The 25,027-nt window shown below is 37.2% G+C and overlaps 1 protein-coding gene across 1 annotated transcript; it reads right to left on the reverse strand.

Moving 5' to 3' along the window:
• Positions 1-404: 404 nt before the first annotated feature.
• On the reverse strand, positions 405-23,881 carry DPY19L3 (dpy-19-like 3 (C. elegans); the record flags this gene model as incomplete). Its single annotated transcript, XM_010131934.1, has 15 exons — positions 23,779-23,881; positions 22,223-22,356; positions 15,430-15,520; positions 14,464-14,585; positions 14,122-14,267; positions 13,333-13,456; positions 12,437-12,571; positions 11,294-11,425; positions 10,126-10,227; positions 9,245-9,318; positions 8,848-9,006; positions 7,241-7,363; positions 6,774-6,885; positions 6,172-6,228; positions 405-487 (listed from the first exon to the last, which is right to left on the reverse strand). Coding segments are annotated over exons 1-15 (1,697 nt in total), but the record flags the coding sequence as incomplete, so codon positions are not given.
• Between the last annotated feature and the right edge of the window lie 1,146 nt (positions 23,882-25,027).

Raw genomic sequence — 25,027 nt, forward strand, 5'->3', positions numbered from 1 at the left:
GAGAGGGGGTGGGGATGATAAAATTGTTTCATTGCAAAGGTGTATGAATGTGAAGAGGCAGCTGTACTAGGATGGAAGAAGCTTGACACCTCCAAATTTCTCTCTTCTGGCTGGGAAAACTGCGTGTACTTATGGGAGCAAATGAAGTCAAGTGGTTGCCTGGCACACATGCGATACAGCTGCATGATACTGAACCAGAGCAGAGCTGTCTGGGGGACTTTGCATACAGCTGTTCTCCACAGCCCTCCCTGTGCTAACCTCTTGACAGCCCACTCATCCTTAACTATCTCCATGGGTCACCAGAGTTCACTGACGAGCTGTGACAAATAAGGAGAACACTATAACTAAGAACATTAGATCTACGCAAATAGCATTTAACTTAAATAGAGAAAAAATCCTCTTACTTAATCCAGTTCATCAGCTCCACAGTGTCTGGGTCATAGAACTCTCTCAGCTCTGACAGTTCATCCATTATTCCTGGCCAGAACTATAACAAAAACAAAATGAAACAAACTGAAGACAGAATGAACAAAACAAGTTCTGGACATACTAGTTCCTCTCAGCTGGTAACTGATCTTGCCCAGCTCATGGATAAGCTGCTAGACATAAGCATATCTACCCTTATTGTGCGGGACGGGTGGCTGTCACTGCTGTATGAATACACCGTTTCGGAGTTTGAGATCTGCAGCTCCTGCCAGATGACCAGACGAAACAGGATGACTCACTGTGGTGCGCCTGAGAAGAACCGTTTTTCTCAGGTGCACATCCCACTGGAGTTGCCAGAACTCTATTAGTTAAGATCAGTTTGTACCTTACATTTGATGAGAAACTAGCAGTTGCCACCGTATAGGACTGTTGCCAGCATTTGCATTGCAATCTACTTTACAAGTGAACCATTTCAGTTCCCTGGGCTACAGGATGAACATTAATGTTCCAAGTTATTTCGACAGACCAAGCTTTAAGAAAAGGAACAAGACAAAGAGGCATCATGTAACAGTTCATTATGTAACAGCCAACCCGTTAAATAATGCCTGTGATTACAGGGGAAGGAAAGGCCCCAGAAATTAATATTAAGTTTGGAAAGGCAACTTACAACTAAGTAATAATAATAAAAAAGAGTAGAAAATCTGGATCAGAAGTTAAAGTCATTAGATGTGCTGTGGATGCCATTAGTGGAATTTTGTTTGAATTAAAAGGGAACCACTGGAAGAAAGATGAAAAGTGTGACTGGATGGCAACATCCAACGTGCTATCGGGGGGAAAACATTTCAAAATGTACTGAAGACAAAGAATCAATAAATCAAATCTGGAGGACAGAAATAAGGATTGAAATTGATTTCTGATTGAAATTGATTCTCCTCCAGTGTCAACGGTTTGGCCTAGGTAAGCCAATTCAGTTTAAAACAAACAGGAGAACATTTCTCAAACTCTGCTACATCCCAAAAAGCTAAGAGAACAAAGACTTATTTAAAAGTTCCTTGTTTAAGCTAGTGACTATTCAAGGGCAAAAGGCAGCAATTTAGAGAGCTAGTGACAATGCCAACGCCTGACTGATTGCTTTGCATCCGTCTTTACTGCAGAGGATGAAACCTATTCCAAACCTGCTGTCTTCAGATAACACGGATTGCTGGCTTGCAAAGTGAGAAGTCACAGCAAAAAGTGTAGGAAAACCCACCTGATAATCTAAAAAGCCACAAATCATCCAATTTAGGTAGTATTAATCCAAGAGTTCAGAAGGAATTTGAATGTGATGCTCGGGCACTTAGCAAAAATATGCATTCTTTCACTAAAACTGCAGGAGGACAGGGGAGGAGGAGATACAATGGGGCAATTAAGGTACTTGTTAGTTTAACTGTTTACCTGATGTATTTGTTAAAGTAATACTGACTGGTAGATTGAGACACGTCTGAAAGATAGTTATGGCAGTATCACAGCCTTACAGTTCTGGGACGTAGAGTAGTGTTGTAACAGCTCTTCAGAAGATCTCTCGAGAGATCAGTAAATAAATTAAGCAGTTGTGAAATGAGACTGTAGAGTCTCATAATGAATCAAAATTTCCTCTCTTCATTACTAAACTACCCTGGATAGCTAAACCCTTTGAGGGCTTAGAGTCCTTCAGGGTGGAGACAGAAGGAAATGGGCTCTGCTTTGCTTCTCGATCACGTCGCAAACCTGCCCTGCAATCTACAGAGAATCTAATGACGCTGCGCTATCTACTGAAGGCTGGGACTACTACACACCAGTAACTAATCTAGACAGGTTTTTCAAGTCACAATGTAATACTACGGCAACTTGTCGAGTGAGTAAATGCAATTTTCACTGGAGGAAAATTTTGGTAGTGGGTCTTGCTATAGACTGAATTTAAAAAGAGAATTCTGAGGTAGCAAAAGTTTCAAGTAACACTACATTAAATTAGTAAAGCCAAAAAAACCCTGAGGAACCTCAGGAGTTCCAAATACAACAGAATAACAATGACTAAATAAATAAAAAGTAAAGCATACAAAAATATGGAACAATAACACTGATACAATTTTGTCTTGTAAATCAAATATAGGTCAGATGGAGAAGTGTACTGTGACACAAGGAATGGATAAAAAGGAATGGATGGAGCATATCAGGCATGTGACAAACTGTTCAGACTAGTAAGTGTTATGTACGAGGAGTTTCCAGCTTGTAACGTGCTTGTCTTTGGGGTCAAAGTCTTCAGGAAAACAAACCTGTCGTCAAGTGGCTTAAATTAGCAACACAGGGGTTTTGAACAGGAAAAATCTTAAGGATGTGTAATTTCCAGAAGTCTCAAAAAACACTCGCATAGGAAAAGGTAATATGACGTGTTACTGCTGACTTGCATCAAAACCAACAAGAAAGCCAAGAACCTAGAAAGGTCTCATGCTCTAAACTGATAATGGGAAATATTTGTCCTAAAACTCCTTGTAAATACTCATTGCAAAATATCACTAAGACCTAGAATCTACAGAATTATACACTCTACACTTGATGACATCACTAGAGAAAGAAATTGAATTATAAGGAGATTTAGGCACTAAAGTTTGTTTCATCACCCACCCTAGCTCCTTGGAGGACATAAGACAATTTTTAACTTTCAGGAGTAAAATTACGTCTTTTGTGAGTGAAAACATTATCACAGCTCTCTACACTGTAAAAGGATTTCAGCTTTCTCCTTCACATTTCTTAACCCTCTGGCTCATGATCGTGGATTTCATCCAGTATAACAATGCTTAAGTTTCTCACTGAATGTTTGGTGTGCTCTGGGTTTGCAGTGTACTTCATTTATTGTTGCCAACCCCCCATCTATCTATCCATCTATCCATCTGTATATCTTGAGGATATACACTTGATAATTTTTAACTTCTTGGCTGTGATAAGAAGCCAGAGATTTTTAAAAGCTTGCAGCTTTTCCCCCACAAACAACCCATGTTTTCCATTCTAGCTAGAAAGCCCAGAGTTAGACAATGGACTTGGCGGTGCTGAACAGTCCCCTTGATGATTACGGGAGTTCAGTACTTCTCACATACAGTGGAACTTATTCTGAATTCACAAAGTGTAAGCATTAATTCTTTAGCCTCTGAGAGCACATGAAAAGCAAGTTAGTGTAAAACTACATTATTTATAGTTACTGTTGGCCTAAGAATGAAAATTAAGCATCTCCTTAGAAACAGGGTTAGGTATTACAAATAGAAAAAACCTTGACATTTTCTTTTGTCATTTCTTCTACAGACTTTAGGTTTAAAGGACAAATACAGTACATACAGGGAGCACTTTGGTACAGCCGAAGGCTGCTCAGATCATTGGTATATTGTGCTATGTGCTGCAACAAATGCCTGTGTTTGGAGCACAAGGACTTGACCGTGACAAAGACAAAAATGCAGTTTGAGAAACTGAATGAACAGATACTTTACTAGTAAAGAAAAATCAAGATTATTTGGCAGAACCAGGAACTATAGACTTGCTGAAGCTCAGGAACTAATTTTACGTGCCAACAATTTATGTAGGAATGACTGACATACAAACACGAATTGATGGGTATCCTTCTGCTGAAGTTAAAAGCAATGGACACAGATGAAGCTGAAATCTACCTACAAACAGTGTGAATCGAAACATAAATAATATTTAGTACTGCATTATATATGTGTTACCCACAGCACAGCTAACGTATGCAGGGAAATACCTCAGCACTATCTGTAAGATGCTACACTAATGTGTAAATAGAAATATACATGTCTTATAGGTCTCCTCAAAATACTGTGCCTGAAACCTGACAGACAGCAGGCATTGTGGCGGCCTCTGTATCTCACTAAATTATCATTCAAGTGATGTATTTGGGACTGCGGTAACCACGTGCCTCAGAAGAGACTTTCATTAGCTTAGTCAGGATTAGGTTAATAATACCATAAAACTGCTATTTTGAGGAATGGCACTAAAGAATAGTTCTTCTGATAAATGTAACCATAACAGGTAATGAAATACGAAATTACCCAATCACTAGTTCAAGAAAACTAGCCATGATGACCTGTTAACTTTGTGGTGAAAGCTGCTCATGCATTTTGAGCAGTCACGGTGCAAGAACAGATAAATTCTTATCTGGAAAGGAGAAAGATAAGCAAGTGTTATCAAAATCTACTTGCACTGTCAGTTGTTTCTAAAGGTTTTAGAGAGAGAATATATGAACACATTCTCACAGAAGCAACGGATACTTGCTGTATCTCCCTCTGTAATAATTTTTATTCTGACCACTGCCAGGGTATCTGGTGACAAGTTTTATCTGTCTGTCAGGTCGGTTTCTTCCCTGAAGGCTCACTAGGTCTTGCAGAAAAGACAGCACACAAAGATATCCACTCCTGGTAGCTGGAAGAACTGACTTAAGACACAGGTGATCTATTTCTTTATTCCCACTGAGCGCTTTGAAAAAGAATACTTTTCATGTAAAAAAAATATTTCATATATTTAGCAGACACACAAAAATGATGCTTTTCAGGCGGACTGAGCACAACTAATAACTGATCTAAAGCCTATGAATGTCAGAGACTTCTGCTGACTGAGAATGAAACCTGACAGGATTTAGGAACTTCACATCTGCTCATGAGGAGTGGGAGGAAAATTATTCCTCGTTGATCTGTCACATTAGACTATTAGAATGCCATGCTCTTGGCATCACCCATGACAGAAGACATGGCATTATTTCTGTCATTTTCAGAGATGATGAAAATGGTAAATGACTTCCCTAACCATACCAATGGAAAAAAAAATCCTCCAGCAGAATAATAGGAAAATTTAAGTGGAATATAACAGTGTAAATTAACTAAACAGTTACAGTCTTTTTTGACCTCTTGTTTTCACTGTTTTAAAGGGGGGAACAGACTTGCAGAGATCTATTAGCAGCTTTCTTAACTGTTATGCTTCACCACCATCTTCTTAACTTTAATAATGAAATTTCCCTTGAGTTTCTCTGAAGGTAGTTATTAACAGAAATATTCCCACCTCGCACTAGTATTGCAGAAATAACTTCTCCAACAAAGTAGCATCTGAATTTTTTGTCTTTGTAAACACAGATTAAAATAATGGCATACCCATTGAGTTAATGTTCTGAATCTCACTGCTATGACAGACAGACTAATAATCTTGTACGCGCTATTATTTTAAATGCATTTTATGTATTTACATTTAAACATCTGACCACAATAATAATTTGTTTCTGGGACAGACTGGAGATAACCTAAGTACTTGACTAGTTTAACAATTCTGTACTTCAAAACATACGAGATAAGGCACAGCCATGTAGAAAGTTGTGATTACACTTCTCCTACAATGAATCGTTACACAATTTGACCATCTGCGTCTCATCGGCAATTTAGTTAAAATGAAAACAAACTACTTGCACTTCCATAAATTATGGATTTAAATAACACCTGGTAACTTACATATACAATCAGACAAACTTTTGTACCTACTTCAGATCAAATGAGCCTAATCAATCCTTTACATACAATTTCACATACATAAAGGAACCTGCATTTCAGGTAGTCTATCCCAAGTTTTAAAATCTAGCTACAGTCTTGTATGCAATGATTGCTGAAACAACATCCCTGTATGAGAAAAGGGAAACTCCATGCAACTAAAAAATGCTAAAACATTGAGCAAAACTTTTCTTACCTTATATGAAATGTATATTACTGTAATTATTGGTAGAGAATACTTAATCACATGCACCTAAGAGAAATTAAAAAAAAAAGTTATTCTGACGATACATTTATTTAGACAGACTTAATTTTTAATGTGTTGATATCTGACATATTTATCATGTTGCTGAATTTACTGAGTTGGAATTAAGACCGTATTTCTGATTTTGTTTTCAGTAAACCACTTATTACAGACCTGTCACAAATGATGGATTTTAATCTATCTTCTACAAAGTGGAAAACACTGTATCATTCATTATCATAGCCTGTGAAGATCTCATACTGCTGATAACTTCTCATTACTTACTGTGGTGACTAAGACTTTTTTCATAAAATTGGGGTTATTTTTCATAGCCACATCTATATTGCCACCTAGTGTATTCAAATGGAATTAATATATAAACCACTACTAAATACATTTTATTTACTAAACTTATACAAATGTACTTCAGAGATACCCAGTTTAAAAGGACTATAAAAATATTCATTTCAGATGTCTTAAAAATCTGAGTCTTGATTTGGTTTAGAATTGGAGCACAAACAAATGTCATGAAAGGCTCTAAGGACAGCGCTAACCCTCTGTGACGTGTAGAAATGAATACTCTTCAGGACCAGTTTCCATACTTCTGTACTGCACAGGCCAAAAGATGCAAATACACACATGTGGGATGTCCAGAGGTACTTCATTCTGGAAGAACACAGACAAGATCTGCTGAGCATCTGGAGCTCTGCTAAGCCACGTTGATGAGAGCAGTTATGTTAGAGAAATTCTGACCACAGCGTTCTTGGACTTTCAGGACTCTAATAACTGAGGAAAAGTCTGACTTTGCAGTTTGTTAGTTGCTCTTGAGAACATCTCTGCTTCCAAACTCACAAACTTTCTATTTAGATTTGGGGAAATGCCTCAGTATACAAGCAGAAACGCACCAGGGAGAGACAGAAGGTCCGTGATCCTACCAGTCTGTGGCCAGCATACTCTATGCTCTCATCAAAATATAATCAGTCGTCTAAAAAACCCTTTAGTGGAAATTAAAAAAGTATACCTCATTGTGCTTAATGCCAGACATCCAAAGAGAACTGTGTGAATTAAGTTGTAAGCAGCATCAGGCTTCAGTGTTACTGGGCATTCTTCCATTTTTTCCATGAACTGGACTTGATTTGAACCACTAATCAAACAGAAGTAATCAAAAGTGTTGTGTTAAGTTCTGTAATGCATTTCATATAGTTATCTGTATTTTAAAAAGCCTTTAATCCTTCTGAGGCTAAAGAGCCTCATTACTGCCATCAGTCCACAATCTTCTATTCTATCTATAATATAATTAGGCCTGATAGCACCAACCTGATGCAGCATCAGGTATTTATTTTCACTTCTGGTTTCAGGAAGTGGGGTTTAAACAAATCGTTTTAGAATGAGATCAAATTGTTTACAGAAAAGCATGTTTGTTTATTGCGTGAAGCAGCTACTCTCCCAAGGTTCACAGGACTTTGACTAGAGTGAAGAACTTACCTGCGTTCTGTGGGGCTGTGCTGGTATACCTGGATGCTACTGAAGTCATAGATCAGAAGTAACTTTACTAGTTACTTGGCTAGTCTTGTGGCTAGTCTTGTATGTGGAAGGCTGATGCAAAAAACAGAAGCTGCCTGAATGTGTGTGTTTTTCCCTCTGTTTTTTTGGGTGGGGTATAATTGAGCTGACTGTTAGAAATTACCGTAATGGTTGAGAATACATTTAGGATTACGGAAAGCAAGGGCTGCAGAGTCTATTGTTTGTTTTTAAAACTGACGCAGTTTAATATTTTAAGAGGCTGGTTGAATGGTACCAAAATGCCTTACAGATGACTATGACTTCACAGTTGGCCTAACAGTTTCAGAATCAGAATGTCTTAGATCCGCTCCCTCCCTCTCTCCCCATTTTATCCTGTTTTCTATAAAATCTATGATGAGTGGCATTAGTTACGTGACACACCTTGAATTTTCGCTCCGTCAAGTTTTATATCATTCCTTTTACTTTTGCCCAGGTTGTAAATGTAAAACCGAGAGGTCCACAATGAACCATTTACTTTTATTTCAAATAGCAGTTCAGGACTAATTTCTTCTAGTGTTCTGTAACTCCCTCCAAATCCTGCGAATGGCTACAGGAACGGGCAGCAGTGACCTACAGTTGCAGTCTGCCACTCCTGCTTTTTCACACCGATCACAGAAGTCCAGCACAGACTCCCTGACTCATTTCCGGGCAGTCTGCGGATACTACTCTTTGATCTGGAGTGCTTTGCACCTGGAAATGGGATGAACTAAAGAAACTAGTGTTGTTTGCTATAAAGACACCTCTTCCCTGCTTCCCTTCACCCCAGGAAAACCCAACCGAACAACCCTACACATACTGCAAAACTTCAGCAAACAAAAGAACTTGATGGAATCTAGGGAAGAATGTTTCTTTGTTTAGTCTTGTTACATCCTTTTCATTTTTAGTTTTAATAAGAAATTAGTTATTTTTGCCTGATCTCTCTGTTTTGTGTCCTACTGTTTCCCTAGGACCTGTGGAAAGTTACACTGTATGCCTGCTGCTGTATTCAAGGGTCAGTCCCTTAGCCTGTTGGCAAGAAAAGAAAATTGATGAAAATGTGAATTATTTTAAAAACATATATTTTACCTGAGGTTCCAAAAGGCAACGATTACAGCTGCTACTGTCATAAGGAAGAGAACAAATATGTAGACATAAAAAAGTAATGTATCCGACAGTCTTGAAAAAGTATTTAATGGTAGTAAACCAAAAGCTTCTTCGCAAAGGTACAGGTTAGCATCAAAATCTCTAAAAAGAGAATAATCCTTGTCATTGTGTATTTCATAACTTGATGTCAAAAAGAACCAAAGTTCTCTTTTTTCCAAGCAATTATAAAGGCACAGTTGTGCAGATTATTATGAAGGAAAATGTATGACTTGCACAAGGTAAAAATACACCATTTATTCCCAAGATTTTAAATGAGAACAACCCACAGGCTTCACTTAGTGAAGTCATACGCAAAAGTAAAATTGCAGGTAAATCATACCTTGTTGCTCCAAATCCAAATTTTGCTTTCAGGAATTTGAATATATGTTCATCTGATTCAAGATTAAGAATTTTCTATGAAGGGTGAGAAAGAAAAGAAATTATATTTTAAGTATCAAAAAATAAGCTTCACACAGTGAACATTTTTTTCATCATTTAAATGAAACTGTGAAGCGCTACGGCTTACTGAGACAGGGTGTTCTGCATCAAATAAGCATTCAGTTTGTAATTATGGTCCTATGGCCCACAAGGCAAGTCACTTATTTTTTAGAATATCTGTTACGGTTAGTTTCTTGATTACAGATAAAGATTATCCAGGACAAGTTGGTTTAGCTTTATTTTTTTTTTTACAATATCTTACAGTGGTACTTCTAAATTCCATGTATACTAAATTTTAATCTGTTGGTATAGGTCTCTTGAAAAGACTAAACCTCAAAGGCAGAAAATGTGTTACTGCTGCTAATGTCTGCAGATATCTCTGTGCACAAGAGGCAACTAGAAGTATGCTACGTCTACAACGTTTTTGTAAGTACTCATTTTTAACTGCATTCACTGAGAAGTAAAATCAACGAAAAGCTTTGCAAATGCTCAGCAACATCAGAATGCAGTATAAATGTACACTTGTTATAAAATCACAGGTGAGCTTCAAGCAATGAATACAAATTCAATTATCGTGTTAATTTGTGATGTCTTAAGAATACGTTTTAAAATCTTATATCCCCAAAAGACAAGGAAAATGATCTTTAATTTCTACAACCAGTCTCTGAAATGCAGTGAAATCTCATTGCAATTTTTATTTAATGCTATTCCTGTCGATGATTAACAAATAGCTTTTAATATAATACATCTTCTAAGTTTCTATATTAAAAATTATTTGCTTACCTTGATGAATTTATTTATTAGAAGAGTCAAGCAAAAGACTAACAGTACATGGAGGGTAAGTTTCCCAAGCCTATTAAGCAAGCTGCCCTTTTTTAGGTTTCTCTAGAAAGAAGAAAATATTCCTATTTCAGTACTTTTTTGTACGTATTTGGAACAAAAGCAAGACAGACTACTTGATATCGCTTATCCACTAGGCCTGATTAGGATCAAATTTGTATTACATTCCTGTAAGCAAAAAAGTATACATAACCAAGTATGCAGAATAAAGATACTTCTCCGACAAAACCGAGGGGACGGTATCATCGAAACTGCCCAGCGTGCTGCTGCGGTAGAGTTTTGTAATTAGCCTTCCTTCAGAGGTGGTGCCACTACACTGACACAACTGCTGGCACCCGGTGCAACTCTGACTGTGTTCCAAGACGCCCCTAATTTCAGCAGCATCGTGTGTCTTTTGAAACACCTATTCCTTAGACCTTCTGCCTCAGTGTGCCAAAGGAGTCTTCTGGAGCTAACTGTCAGCTGGTAAGATTTTCTGTAATTTTCCCGTTCAGAGCTCCAGATCTGAGACTGGTTCTTTGGCTTCTGACAGGCAACTTGCAATAGGTGTAGACAGTCTCTAACTATAAAAAACATAGTCCTGATTTTAAAAGGTCACAAGTCAGAGGCATCAGGAGTGGCCCTGTAAATTCATATACACTGGTTAGAGGCTGCTGTCAATGCCAGTATCAGAAAAAAGAGAACTGTAAATACAGGAAAAAAAATCCTAGTCATTGAAAGAAACAACAGATTTCAGTGAACTGAATTTGACATGTGTCTGCTTCTCACAGAGTATTTTATTGGAGGCAGATCCATAAATCCAAGACAAGTCCTGCGGAAACAGGTGTAAAATCTGTTTATGCATTTTTTTGCAGGATCCAAACTACATCTTGCACAGTCATGAATGTTAATAGCAATCACAGGATGGTGGTGCCTGATGTCCTTGGTTATGCTGTAATTAGTGTAATTTAATTCATTATTTGATCATGCAATGTTTTTGCTCCTTTATGCTATAGTAATCCCTCTAATTAGTATTAGTAATTTCACATTATAACGCATATAAATTACCCATTTATCTCTCTATATCTCTCACACTCCTTATTTATTACTACAAAAATATTTCAGTACCTACCTGGATTGTTCTTGCTATCAGGACAGAAGCATTAAAACTTATAAATAATGATCCAAGAATCATAGAATTAAAGAACTGTAGGACACAGACTATCAGTAATGCAGAAATTTGAACGATATAGAGCCATGTAACCTGCAACAATAAGGACACTGTTACACCCACAAAACTTTACAGTCATAGCTGCTAGTCTTTGAATATGTTTTATCATGTATTTCAACATCAGTTATTTTTACCAAAAATGTGTCATCTTGCACCAAATTATTACACTTAGAGCCACTACTATATCTTTTCTATATTTATGTCCTGAACTAGATAGGTTAATATTTTATACCTGTTTTACACCCAGGGAAGCCTGAGAGTATAATGAAGCAGATGAATTAAACAATTACAGAGCGACGAAAATATTCCATTGCTTAATATTTGGAAGATGTTTTGTATTTTCTTTAGTCAAACAAGTGTTTCTGTAGCCTCTGTAATGTCTTTATGACTAAAGAGTTACGGCTCAGTGCAGCTCAGCTGGTTTCTCTAACTTTTATAATAGTTTAGTATAGTCCTTTTTGAGCTATGCTGAACTGTTAGAAACGTTCAACTGAATGCAAACCCTAAAAATCAGCCAATTTTCTGATTCAGTGGTACCAAAACATAAAGTTTACCTAACACAAAGATCTTAAGATTAATCTGGTGTTACAGCAGTGGTGTATCAATGTCTTCCTTCTCTTTTTGGTACGGTGCCTACACCTAACTTTCAAACAAGGATGCACAATACTTGAGGCAAAATTCATCCATCGTTATCACTTCAGCTTAGGCAAAGATTTCTTGTGCTATTTTTTAATTCTGGCCACTTCCAGAAGATATACTTAAGCTGTGGTATTAGATCAACTGTGTCTAAACGAAACTAGACAAAACTTAATAGAAACAAATTACTTAAGGTAAAATAAGATCAGCTGAAAAAAATCAGAAATGGTGTTGTTTGGATCATTCATTTTTACACTTGCAGTATATACGTTGTGATTACTTAACAGCACACAGTGTATAATCTGTATTACTTTGGGCATCCAGGCCACTGGTTAGTGAAATACCTCCAAAATTGTTAGCTTTAGATAGAAAAGAAAAAAGTTTGGTTATTTCCAAACATGCTCTTACCTTTGCTGTAGGAAGCATGTCAAAGCAGTCCAGTATGAATAATGCCAATGCCTGTATTAGCATCATAAACTGATTAAACTGCCAAGTCAGGCTGAAGAGAAACGTCGCTATGAACACAGCCATAAGTGTCATTCTCTGGAAGCAGGGAAAGAAGTTTTATTTAACTTTATGGTTTCCCCCAAATGAAACCCACAAAAAACTCCCGACAAAACCATCCAGAAATGCCTTAATTTAATTTTATTTTAAACCCATTTTTAAAACATTAATACAAGTTTTTTAACTGCAGTAACTTCTTGGAAGATAACGAGCTTTTTTTTAGCTACATGTTCTTCTATTTATGCCTGTATTTTACCATTGTAATACCACTTGCAAGAAAATGGTGGGATCTCACATAGTTTCAGCCCATAGATTAACATGCAATAAGTGTTTTATTATGCTATAGATAGCAGTTATTGGAACAAACTGAGGAGTAGTGATTTAAGAACCAGTTTGTCAAACAAACTATCACTACTTTGCTTTTAATCTTGCAGATCAGGACAACTTCCTATATTTGAAAAACAAAAGAAATGAAAAGAAAATCTTTTATCCTTGTGCTCTACAAGCTTTTTTCCTGTCCACTTTATGTTAGTCTCTTATGCCTTCTTAAACACAGGCCTTCTTAAAAACTGCTGCCTTGTACTCTTTAGAGCTTATCTTTTTTTTTCAGTGCTGAGCACGTGCCCCTTTGCATTTCACCTACGTTTAAATTAATGTAAGGCTCATCTAATTAATGTTTTCAATGTTGTGATTTCGCATATATTCCTGGCTATAAATGTTTGTTAGGTATTTTATCCTGAGTTTTATAGACAGTTTTCTGACACTAATTTTACCGTATCATACTTATTAGAAATACTCACTTCTTGAATAGGCTGTAAATGAGTTCTGAGTAGGTATGTGATGGCTGCTATCTGAACAGCAAAGAATGGTAGTGCCCAGTTCTCTCTTAAAGGAATGGTGAATTCTACTCTTGTAGTATCTATTCTGTACAAAACAAATGGAGTTTCATAAATTTAAAGCAAATAAAACACCACTTGGTGACGAAGAGGCTGCAGTGACAGGCATCTTTGTAGTATTTTAACTACTTATTGATAAAAAAGGAAGCTCTACACTCTAGTTCCTTAAACATCACTGGCTCTGAAATAACATCACGATGAAGGTTCTGCAAGTCATCCACTGTTTCTGTGCCTCAAATGTTGTACCTCAGCTTCACTTACTGCTAAAAAACCTCATTCTGTGGGGAGCACATCTGACTCAGGAACCACAGCTTGGGTAATTTAAAAAATGACCAAACAAACCCCAAACCAAAATCACTCCTAAAATCCAGCATGTGGAGTTTCACACCACAGGCAATTTTATGTCATCTGGAGATGCAGAAACATCTGCAAGATGTAGTCCACTTTCAGAGAGCAATTTAAGGCAAAATTTTCTACTGAAACTTCTTGAAACTTTAAAATCCTCGTCTGCAACATCAGCTCATTTTTAATTATTTCGTGTTATTTACAATATTTTTCCATTTTCTGCCTAATCTGGAGAATGGCTTTATAGTTTCCTTTTTTTGTCCAACTGACCACTCATTTGAAGGATTAATGCCTTACCTTTGACATCAAGTATAATGTTAGAAGGACTGACTGTTCAATCTCACTTACCTGTTTGTAATATACCAGCAAGCTGCCAACAACCCTGAAAGCCACGTTCCACTAAGAAGCCAGCTTGTAACATACAGAGCAATGACATAAACTGCCTGAAGTCCAAACAAAGTGTAGATATAAAAATAAACGGGCTCTAGGTATTGCTGTAAAACACAAGAATACTGATGTTGACATTAAACAGTCATGGGGGGGGGATTACACTTAATTAGGTTTTGCTTTTACAAATTAAAAAGGTATCAGGAATATTTCTAATTAGAAAATAACTAAAAAGGGGAGCTGTGATTCACTGTGCAATCTTCATAATGCACTTACAATCTAAAGCCATAAATAAATGCCTACCTGAATTGGAAGAATCCTATACAGAATGCTGAGAAACACCTCCTGGTAAACATTCATTCTTTCAAGTATGTTAATTGTCCTCACAGATTCAGTTTTATTGTCATATACTAAACCATGTAAACCTTAACGATAAAGAGAAATTGAAATAGGAGATTGTCATTTTCCCCCTCCAGCTTCATTTGAACAGTGAATAACGTTTTCAAAGGTATTTTAGGATCTCATCAAAAACCGCAAACTTTGAACAAGGATTCAGATCACATTACTCAACGCGACGTTCTGAGGTCTTCAGGTTCCCTGCTCTGAATGTGGCTCAGAGTACCAACTCGAGTACTACAGCTTTAGTAATTTATAAAACATCTCTTCTCACACTTCCATTCCTAGTATAGAATATGTGGTACATACTGGATCTTGAGAACCGTTCTTGTCTCTACTTTGAATACGGGTGATGTTAATATCGACAAATGTGTAGCATAAGCAAAATTGCAAGGGAGCAACAGTTGAGTATCCAGAAAACATGAGGCTGTCACAGAAAACCCCATCATCGGATATGATTTTCTTGGGAGCGGCTCACTGTGTCACTTACTGTCCAGGCATACGGCAAAAAAAATTGCCCCTTCCCACAACTAGCTCGTAATTCAAATTAAACAGGAGAAGTGACAACCAAACAACACACTGAATAAACCAGCAAGGCTGAAGCCTTGTCAGGTAGGAAAGTTGTCCCTCAAAGTGATTGCCTTCATCAGAACGTGAAGGTGTGGCACAGAAACCAATGTATCATCGTGAAATTTATTATGTTCAGAACTTATTGACCCCCTGGTGTATGAAGAGAAAAAAATCTGTTTTCAGTACAATTGTCACGCTATCTTTAATAGTTATGGTATTCCTTGTTCTCAACTATATTTGAAAAAATATTAAAAATAGTTAGCTAGCAATACAAAGTAAAACTTACTTTACAGTTTACAATACCTTGCTGGATGGAAGCAGCCTGAACCATCTGTTTGTAGTAGGAATAATAAAGACCACATTCTGTTCTGAATGAAATTTCTCTTTCAACTTCCTGCAAGTGAGAGTTTAATAGTAAATTGTAATAGAAAACAAATTTCCATTTGTTTTTTACAATCATCTAAAGCTGCCTTCAACTCAGATTCTTGCTGCGCCAGAGAAATGGACCCATACAGTGTCCGCAGTCTTTGGGTATGTGCATTTTATGCAACTGAGTTCAAATAAAGGTAAAATACAGGGACAAACGAGGGCGAGAGGCAAATGGCTGAGGTGTCGACAAGAAACTGTATACGCCTTTGGTGATTCTGAAATGCTGTTCAGAAATTTTTTTTTTTTTTTTGTATTATTAAATGTTTAGGCAAGTGCAGTAGCCAACAGCTGGACTTGAGAACTGCATGTGTTTGCTCCATGCATCTAACCTTTTCTGTGTCGATAGCCCACAGCGCTCCATGGCTTTGCCACCGTAAGGCTCAATTAATTCAGTGTGCTCTACTTGGGACTGCACAGGAACGGCACTCTGAGATTTCAGCTGGCAGGGTACGCTGCTGCCCACTTGATAAATGCTGATTCCTGCAGGAAGCCAGCTGTCCATCGCTCTCAAAGTATAGGTTAAAGGAAAGGCAGTTTTTAACTTGGTTTTAGGTGTAGGTAAAGCTCTTATTTTTAATTGAAAAATGCTCATCTTATTTACACTAGGTACACTTCTAACTGTGCATCTCAGCTGACATTGCAGCAGGTGGAGTCCAGTGAGATATGAAAGAGCTCCTAGAGAAAACTGCTCTCAGTACAGGATCTTTGCTTGGGAATTCACCTCCTTTTAACTCATTAGCTGTGAACCCCTAAAGAAATTTAACAAATTCAGAGCCTTGGGCAACCACATTCAAAGAAAGACTGCATGAACAACCAACCTGAAGAGAAGTAATAGGAACCTTACATAAAATTGTTTTACTATTAATCATCTTTTTAGTGGTTTATATAATAAGATCCCTAACTTACTAACAAGCAGTAAGTTAGAAAAGGCTTCCACTCAGGTTTGAAAACCCAGTGAGATTCCTGCACGCGGTGTAAGCGTCATGAGGCTGCTAAAGATAATCTTATTTATTCAGCTTTCTTTACAAAAAACCATTACGGAAATAACAGAATGTTACTGTTTTCTGAGATTTTTGTGAATGCCATTCTGGTTAATGCAACGTTGCACAGAACCCCAAGACTTCCATCTTTCTCATACAGTCCCATCTCTTTTGCTGGAACCGAATCAGTAATATTTCAGAGCTAACATAATGCTAGATAAAAAAAAATTATGTTCCTCCCTCCTCTGCTGCCCAGTATAGAATCTTATCTCAAAATATGTGTTTTTATTGATGTCAATTGTTGACAAACTAAAGCATTATTAGTTCTGGTCTGAGAAAAATCAACAGATAAACCCACATCTGATTCAGTGTAAGTTCACAAGTAAATTCTCTGGCTGCTCTATGACATACAAATCATTATAATACCAGTAGAAAAACTGCCATTGGCACTAAATACTAAAAGCCACACACTTAGCAAAATGAGATTGCTGGATTTTGAACACGCTCTAGTTTCAAATTCATCATTACTGAAAAGTTTTGTAATAACAAGAAGTGGCTGATTCTAAGTGCTCATAAAAAAAGAAAAAGGAATGTTAACATTTGGAATTTATTAAGGGGGAGAGAGTAATCACAGAGGGGGATCTAATTAGCAAAAATGCATTCAAACATGATTAATTTGTAATCCTGGCACCAGCTGTATTCAACCAAATGCTACTTCATGAGACAAACACTAGTGAGTTTTACATCTGTTTCATGCTAAGATAACATCTGTTTTGTTCACCCACAATGCTTCTGCAGTTCCACAGCAGTTTATACTTTTCCTGGTATTCCACGTCAATAAAAACATACAGACTTATGGGTAAGCATTGTGAAAGCACGTTTATCTTTCTGTATATACAATTTGTGAGCGTTTAACAAAGGAGTTTCCCCTGTCCCAAGGCAAAAAAAGAGAATGCTAGCCTTCGGGATACATACAGAGTTGGGTACGATTTCAGTTCGTGTGACTGTATACTAATAATATCCAGTATTCAAAACAAAATACAAAGGATTTTTCCTTTCAAGGGCAGTGCAAAATTCTAGAGCTTAGGTTTCTTCAAACTCCTTGACCAAGTAACTCAGGATACTGAGCAAGCAAAGTCTGAGTTGAGGTTTTCTATAAATAAAGAGCGTAAGCAAAGCTCCGATTACTTCCCTTTTTTGACAAAGCTAAAGCACAATTTGTGTAATTAAAAATATTTTTAGTTGTTCAATTTAAGATCAGAAATACTTGAAAATAGCCTCAACCATACAAGTGGAAACTCAATACAGACTCTGTAGAGTTTGAAGTGGCTGGCTACTTTCTTAATCCTTCTTTTATATTCAAAATGTGAAAGGAAAAAAACAAGCACTGCAGAGAAGGAATCCAGGCTTCTTACCCTGTACGTCTGAGAGATTTAAAATTTGGTATTTTTATTCCTCACTTCTTACAAGCAGCATCTTTTATTAAATGAAAATTCAGTTACAGCAGTCTAAATGCTTACTCAGAAGGGGTAAGAGCGAATGCAAGCTCCGAAGCTTACCTGTTAGTGTTAATTTGCTATGGGGCCTTAGCTCATTCCTGTCCAAGGTTTCTTCAGAGTTTGCATTTGCACAAGCAATACAACAGCTGACAGGAGAGGTGATGCAATTCTTCCCCCATCCTGTTTTACTATTTTCATAGTAGATCCTGTTCCCAAAAGGTCCTATACTTGAGGAGCAGGCACTAAACTGCTATCGAAAATCATGGAAAACAGACTAGCCATTTTATATGTGTAGTTCAGCGCGTTTTCAGAAAACTGTGAAAGGATTTTTGGCTAAGAAATCTGCTTTGGCTGTTGCTGTCATAAACAGAAATCTTTTTTTAATGTATATGAGAAGAGATTCAAGATTTTTTCTTCAAAATGGTTTGGTCAAGATAAGTGATTATAACCTTCTGTGTGTACACGAACACAGCTTCTGACTATGTGATGCAGATTTCTGCATTCTCTCTTTTTATTTTTTTTTTTAATAGTTCCTTCAGGAGGTCTTGGAATAAAAAAAAAAAATTACAAACCATGTACCTCTTTCATAGCATAAACCACTCTTGGAGATCTGCATTTCCAGTTTTTCAGATAAGGAAACAATATTACATCTTTCTCCAAAGACCATGGCAAGCTTATAATAGCAGGCATATTTACTAGCAAGTAAGAACAAGATTCACATGCACTGCACAGCTGAAATCAATGCACTGTTGAAAGCCATCTTGAAAATAGAACAAAACAGTGTAACAGCCGCAGAAGAGTTTTTCTAGTCGGGTGAACCACTGCTGGAAGACAGCCAAAACTGAACTGGCTTTCTATGAATCGCAACTGAAACCCCAGGAAGTCAATCACTACAAGTGTACATGCAAGGTGTGACTTCAGTTACTTACAAGTTAAGAGTCATGACTTCACATAATGAATACATATAATGAGTTATTTTTACTTTCAGTTTTTAGGGTTGAATACAATTGCAAACTCCACAGTTTTGTAACTGAGGAATTTCAATGTTCATATTTCAATGAGGTCTTCAGAACAAACACGCCACCTTTTTTATCTGAATAATGTATGTAAAAACCTGTAAGTGCAAAAGTGTCAGATAAACCCTGCAGACTCCTCCTACTGATGCACAAAACCAGTACGCTCACGTGAAAGGAAAAACGACAGGTCTCTGCTTACATCTTGCTATATCAATCTAGCAGCCTTCTGTGTCTGAATTCTTACCATCTAACTAACTGGAGTTTATTGGAAGAAAGGAGAACAGTCCAGGGGGCTAATATGTTGTCATATAGTATTTGTATCAGAGTTCAGTAACAAAATCCCCAACTTTGCACTGTTTACAGCCAATTCAGAGTAACTGAACTTACTAATTTTAGAAGTATGGAAATATAACTGATTTAGAATTTATTTCCCTCTCTGTATTTCAGAGCAGTGGTGATGTTTCTACTGTTACTACTGTTTCATAGGCATGGGAGTTAGTGAAACACTGAACGTGTATTAGTGTTGGTTCCCTTTCTCCTACATGTAATGTTTAATAAAAATAAACAACATAACCTCTGCACTTCATTAAGCAAGGCATGCAATAATTGTGTGCCAAGGACTAGACTACAGTGCTCCATTCGGAGAGTGAGGGCTGAGGCACACATTAAAATCAAACTTACTCTTTCACAATTTTTAGAAAATTCAGTTAATGTATGCAAAAACATACGCTTTAGTCAAACTACAAAATCTTAAGAGAAAAAAGCAAATTTTCCATTTATTTTCAACATATTTTTTGAGGATCTCAGATTGTTTCATTGTATATTTTAGTCTTGTCTGTTATTAACATATGGTATGTGCTGTAATTAAAAGATTAGTCAATTCAGGAAAACGTACATAGATGTAGAGCTACTACAATGTCCATTCACACATGGGGGCACAGAGATGTCTACGTAGACACTGTTTTATAGATGTTAAGATGAGCCTTTCTGTCTCAGCTTTGCAGGAAATCTCACAGGCTCTTCATAGAGCCTTCTCTTCCCGTGCTACTCCTGGAACAGTGTTCTGTTTAAACTTTCTCTCATCCACATATATTCTAAGGTATTCTTTCCTTAGTTAAGAGAAAGTGTATCAGAATAAGAGAGTTTCGATTTCTTATCTTGCTAGTCACACATAAGTGAGGCACAAAATGCTCTGATACGGATACTGTAAAGAAAACAAGCCTAGACTATATTTACGTTAACAGTAACACCTTGGAAAGCTTTGGGTTAATCAAAGTGAGAGCACAGATTCTGACTTGGCAAATGATTGCAGAAAATTTGATTGGACTTGACTCATCCCCAGCCTTCTTTGTAAATAAATCACAGGGGATAGTACCTGTTTGGTCTCAAGCTGTAGTAAATAAAAGAACAAATCTTTAAAAGTGCCTTTGAATCTTGCTTGGGATGCAAGTGCCTACAAAATAAATTACATTTGTCTGATCAGTCAAGTTAGAGCTACAGCCTTTTATTTGGGAAGATATCCTTAGAAACAGCCTAAGTTGAGTAACAGGTACAGCATCCACTTGCTGAACACACAGCTCCAAAAGCAGAAGCGTGAATGAAGCCTGACCACCTTCGGCTCTGTGTTACAGCTGGTCATTTTCTCTCTAATAGTATGTCAAATCTCATTAAAACTCTTCCTCTTGTCATCAGTTTAAGATTAGCACTGTAGCCTCATGGCAGAGTGTACATCTTACTGAAGAAGGTATAATGTGCAATCAGAGAATACCTGCGTCTCTCTTAACCTGCTGGCAGATGAACTTTCTATCTAGAATATTTCTATCAAATTGGCTGAAATTGCTCATGTTCCAATGTTTGTAGTTATTTCATCCTAAGGAGTTGATACGAAGGGAGCTACAGAGACAACAGAATCCAGACAGAAAGTATCCAGAGGGTTTTATTTCAGTTTTGATATCTACTGGCATTCTAGTGTACTTAAAATAAAAACAGTAATTACCAAACAAAATAAGCATTTAATCCACTGCGGGGCAGCTTAACTGCAACTACAGACTTGATTTTCTCAGTGCACTTGTGCTCCTCTGTGTCAGTTCAACAGAGCAAAAATGCTGTAACCGTTACGTTCATACAGCGTCCCAAGCCCATGCCTGTTTGTACTTCAAAATATACAATACCTGTGGAATTAACCAGTATTTGCTTTTGGAAAGAAAAGGCAAACCTAAAATGTAACTTCAGTATTCATACAATACAATCTATCTCTAGATTGAAAGGAAAACGACAGTGGGTACAAACCAGTGTTGTACCTGTAAAATGGCTGCAGCTGTTGCAGTAAGCGCTAACTATTTTTATTACAGATATGTAAAAGTTCCTGGGACCCAAAAGGTGGGTAGTATAGGAAAGACACACTGCAATGCGAGTATTGCAAGTAAATATATGCACTCTTTCAACAGTGTAATATGTAGACCTAACAGAGTGAATTCTAGGCATCTGAAAGGAAAATGACTCGCCTGTTTCTTTTCTCTGGTTAAGTTTAGATACATGTACTGCTCTATTATTTTCTCATGCATCAATGATTCCAGGAAAAAAACAGTCAGTCCTGGATATTGGGCATGAAAATTCTCCTGCAGTGTAGATGTTGGTTTTGCATTGGTGAATGTCTGGAATATGTTTTGAGGTTTGCACATTTAGGACAATGTTACATAAAATCATATTGAATAGTAAGAGACTGTGCCTAAACTGCACTAGAGGATCACAATATAAATACAATTGAAGACCTTTATGTCAGGATTTTGCATATTGTTTATTTTAACTTTTTTGTTTGGTTTTGGATTGCTTTGAATAATAGAAAGACGATTGTAGAGCAACATAGAGCAGACTGTTGAAATGCTGTGCTAAATAACGATCAAGGGTTGGAAAAACCATAGCTACAACTTGAGCAGGAGCTGTGCTGCAATGCCTTTAGAGAAAAATTGGGGAAAGTTACTTACAGAAATGATCAAGTATTTAAAAAGTGGTGGGAAGGGAAGAACAGCGTTTTTTAAATCAAATTTAAAAACATTAAATAGTCCATGTTTTTCAGCAAGTAAAACAAGACAAATATATAAATGAAATTTCAACTGAAACTCATATTACTGGTCTATGAAAGCACTGATGAAACTGTGAAAATGACTGTTACCTTAATATTGGAAAACCACAGGTCATTTTCATGCAGTGTAGCAACATAAACAGAAGTAAGAAGTCCAAGAGAGATGGCAACAATTCCGCCAACAGTTACTGAGAGTATGTTCCACAGCTTTGCACCTGTATGATCTTGGAAGAAAAATATTTCACTCTGTAATTGTGGAACACATATTTCAGCTTAAAAGAATTTTGCAAATGCATTTATACATTGCTGTGCTAGCACAGTTGGCGTTCTGTAGGTAACAGGACACTTGATTTTAAGAGGTCTTTATGGAGTTGTTTCTTTTGTCTTTTTCAAAAATTTTCTCAAATAGCAAACTCAGAGGATTGTATTTACAGTCAAAGCAAAATAAGCTGTGCCTTAATTGGCCAAACGTAGCTAAAGTTTAAGAACACCGAGATCCTACACAAATCTAGACAAATACCATATCTAGTTTGTAAATCTAAATTGTAATATCCTCCAGGACATCTCTTTTAATTAAGGCAATACAGATGACCCTTAAACCACAAAGTAAGAAGTTAAAATCTTCAGATGTCTTACAACTGATTTACAACTGCTACCTGCTTTTTTTGGTGTTCCTTTGTTTTTTTAAAAAAACAACACTGAAGGTTCAGAAGCCTCACTAAATACCCACAGAGAGACTGAACAGTGGCCAAAGCAGCCTTTGGTAATAGTGTCACGCTCGGAATTGCAGAAACCTCCTGTTCTCATCAGAGTAAGATTAGAGATGGGACAGAAAGGTTGCGTTTCTAGGTGGCTCAATCAATTTATGGCACACTCACATTCCCGTTTTTTAGGGTTGTTAATGTCGATATAAGGCTTCATATGGATCATGGTGATCTGGAACGATACCTTTGAAATGGCTGTTTCACACTGTGTGTGACATCTGCACCAAATACACAGTTCAGCGGAACTGAAGGCTGAGCCGGATGAGAACTATGATCACTTTCACATTTTGTATTTAGCCTAAATGCACTTGTGTGGAAACAACAATCTCAATTTCCTTTCGTCTACCCCAAATACAAATACAGAAATATTTGGAATTTAGATCAAAACATCCTTTAAAATAAACAGACCAATGAAACCCATCATACTTTGCCAAGTCTAACGATACAGTTACCAAGAAAAACATTGTCAGCATTTCATTACTTAAACAGATCCTCCATTTAAGATCCTTAACGTCTTCTCTCTTTTGAATTTATGCTATAGTAAACTACAATTCATCAGAGGCCTTCAAATCCGTTTAGGTTGCCAATGATTTGAACTGGAATTTTTTTAAGAACCTCTGATAGCTATATGAAATCCGATAATGTGTCACTGATACTAAACTGAAAAAAATTGTTCTCACCAATATAAAATTTTAAAATAGAGGTCAGATTGACATACAATAATCTGCATGCTCCCATCTCATCCAGTTAATTCTGGTGATAGATGTTCAGGTATGAAAATGCACTTGGTACACCCTTAGTTCTAAGCTGTGCTTAGGACAGACAACAAAAGCTAAACGCTTCTAAAAAACCGTAATGTAACATTCCTTTTCATTTACCCACCGGGCAGAATTTTCCCATCAGGCTTCACATCATTCTCCTCTGAAAGCTGATCTTCAGCCTCTTCTGTGCCTTTTCCAACCCTTCTCTGTCTTATGGTTGTCATGACGTCAGTCACTTTTACTCGTTGTTCTTCAGTCTGACTCCTAAATGGACACATACAAGCAAAGCATCTTCCTACCCAAACATTCACTTAACACCGTATGAAATATCTGAAAACAGAACCATATTTTACTGCCGGCAGAGACTCTGACTTACAGAACTATACTGTAGTCAGGAGTGTGTCTTACAAAAATGCAAGGTTTTTAAAATTTTAACAACTCAAGAGTGGAAATGAAAGTACAGAAAACTTTTTCTTAGGTTTGTAAAGACTTAAGTTCATGGTTTTTACATATTCTTGTCCAGGTTTTCATAATGATTCATTATTTTGACTGCTCTCACCTTTGGCCCTTGACTCTAAATGCACACCATGCTCCACTTCTCTGAAAAAGTGTAAGCCCTTGGAAGAAAAATTAGTCCTTTCAGTGCACATAAAATAGAAAGCCAGTTGTCTGAATCTTGGCTTTCAGAAAATCCCTCAGAAGAGGACTGTAAAATGCAAAAAAAGTTGCCAGCGAACTATAAAAAAATAAGCATTAAATAAATCCTTAATGTTTTATAGTATTAAAGTACCACAAAATTTGAGAAGACTACAAAAAAGACAAAAAGAAGAGCAGCTAGTCCTTCCCCATCAATTCCCTGGTGTTCTGTGGACATGGTCTGTACATAAAACTGCTTCAACCTGCCATTCTACATCTGAAAACGCGTCGTGTCGTGTCCCATCCCAAATGCGAAGCTCTGCTAGCAGCCCCTGCTCCCCGAGGACAAACGCTGATACTTGTGTTACCATCGGTGCAGCTGGCTGGTAACAGTAATGCCCGAATAAAATATGCCTCAACCACACAACTTTGCTGATTTAAAGCTTCTGCAGTGGATTAGCCTCATCTCTTTCCTGCTTTCCTAGGAAAACACATGAAGGGAAATATGTGGGCATATATTCAAACTGCTTTTAAAACCTGTCAATTAATTAACACAGGCAAGGTGGTCATTATAACCGCGCTCCTGCCTCCCGCTGCCAGCCTCAGCCAGCTGTCCTCAGTGCCTAGTGCCGAGGGGAACGGTTTTGCCCGACACACGCGGTGAAAGCCTCGACAGGGCACTGGGAAGAGAACGTCCCACCTCCGCCTCCACAGCCGCCTCAGGTAAGGCGAGG

This window comes from Buceros rhinoceros, unplaced genomic scaffold (assembly GCF_000710305.1).
Source record: "Buceros rhinoceros silvestris isolate BGI_N320 unplaced genomic scaffold, ASM71030v1 scaffold8452, whole genome shotgun sequence".
NCBI classification, from domain to species: domain Eukaryota; kingdom Metazoa; phylum Chordata; class Aves; order Bucerotiformes; family Bucerotidae; genus Buceros; species Buceros rhinoceros.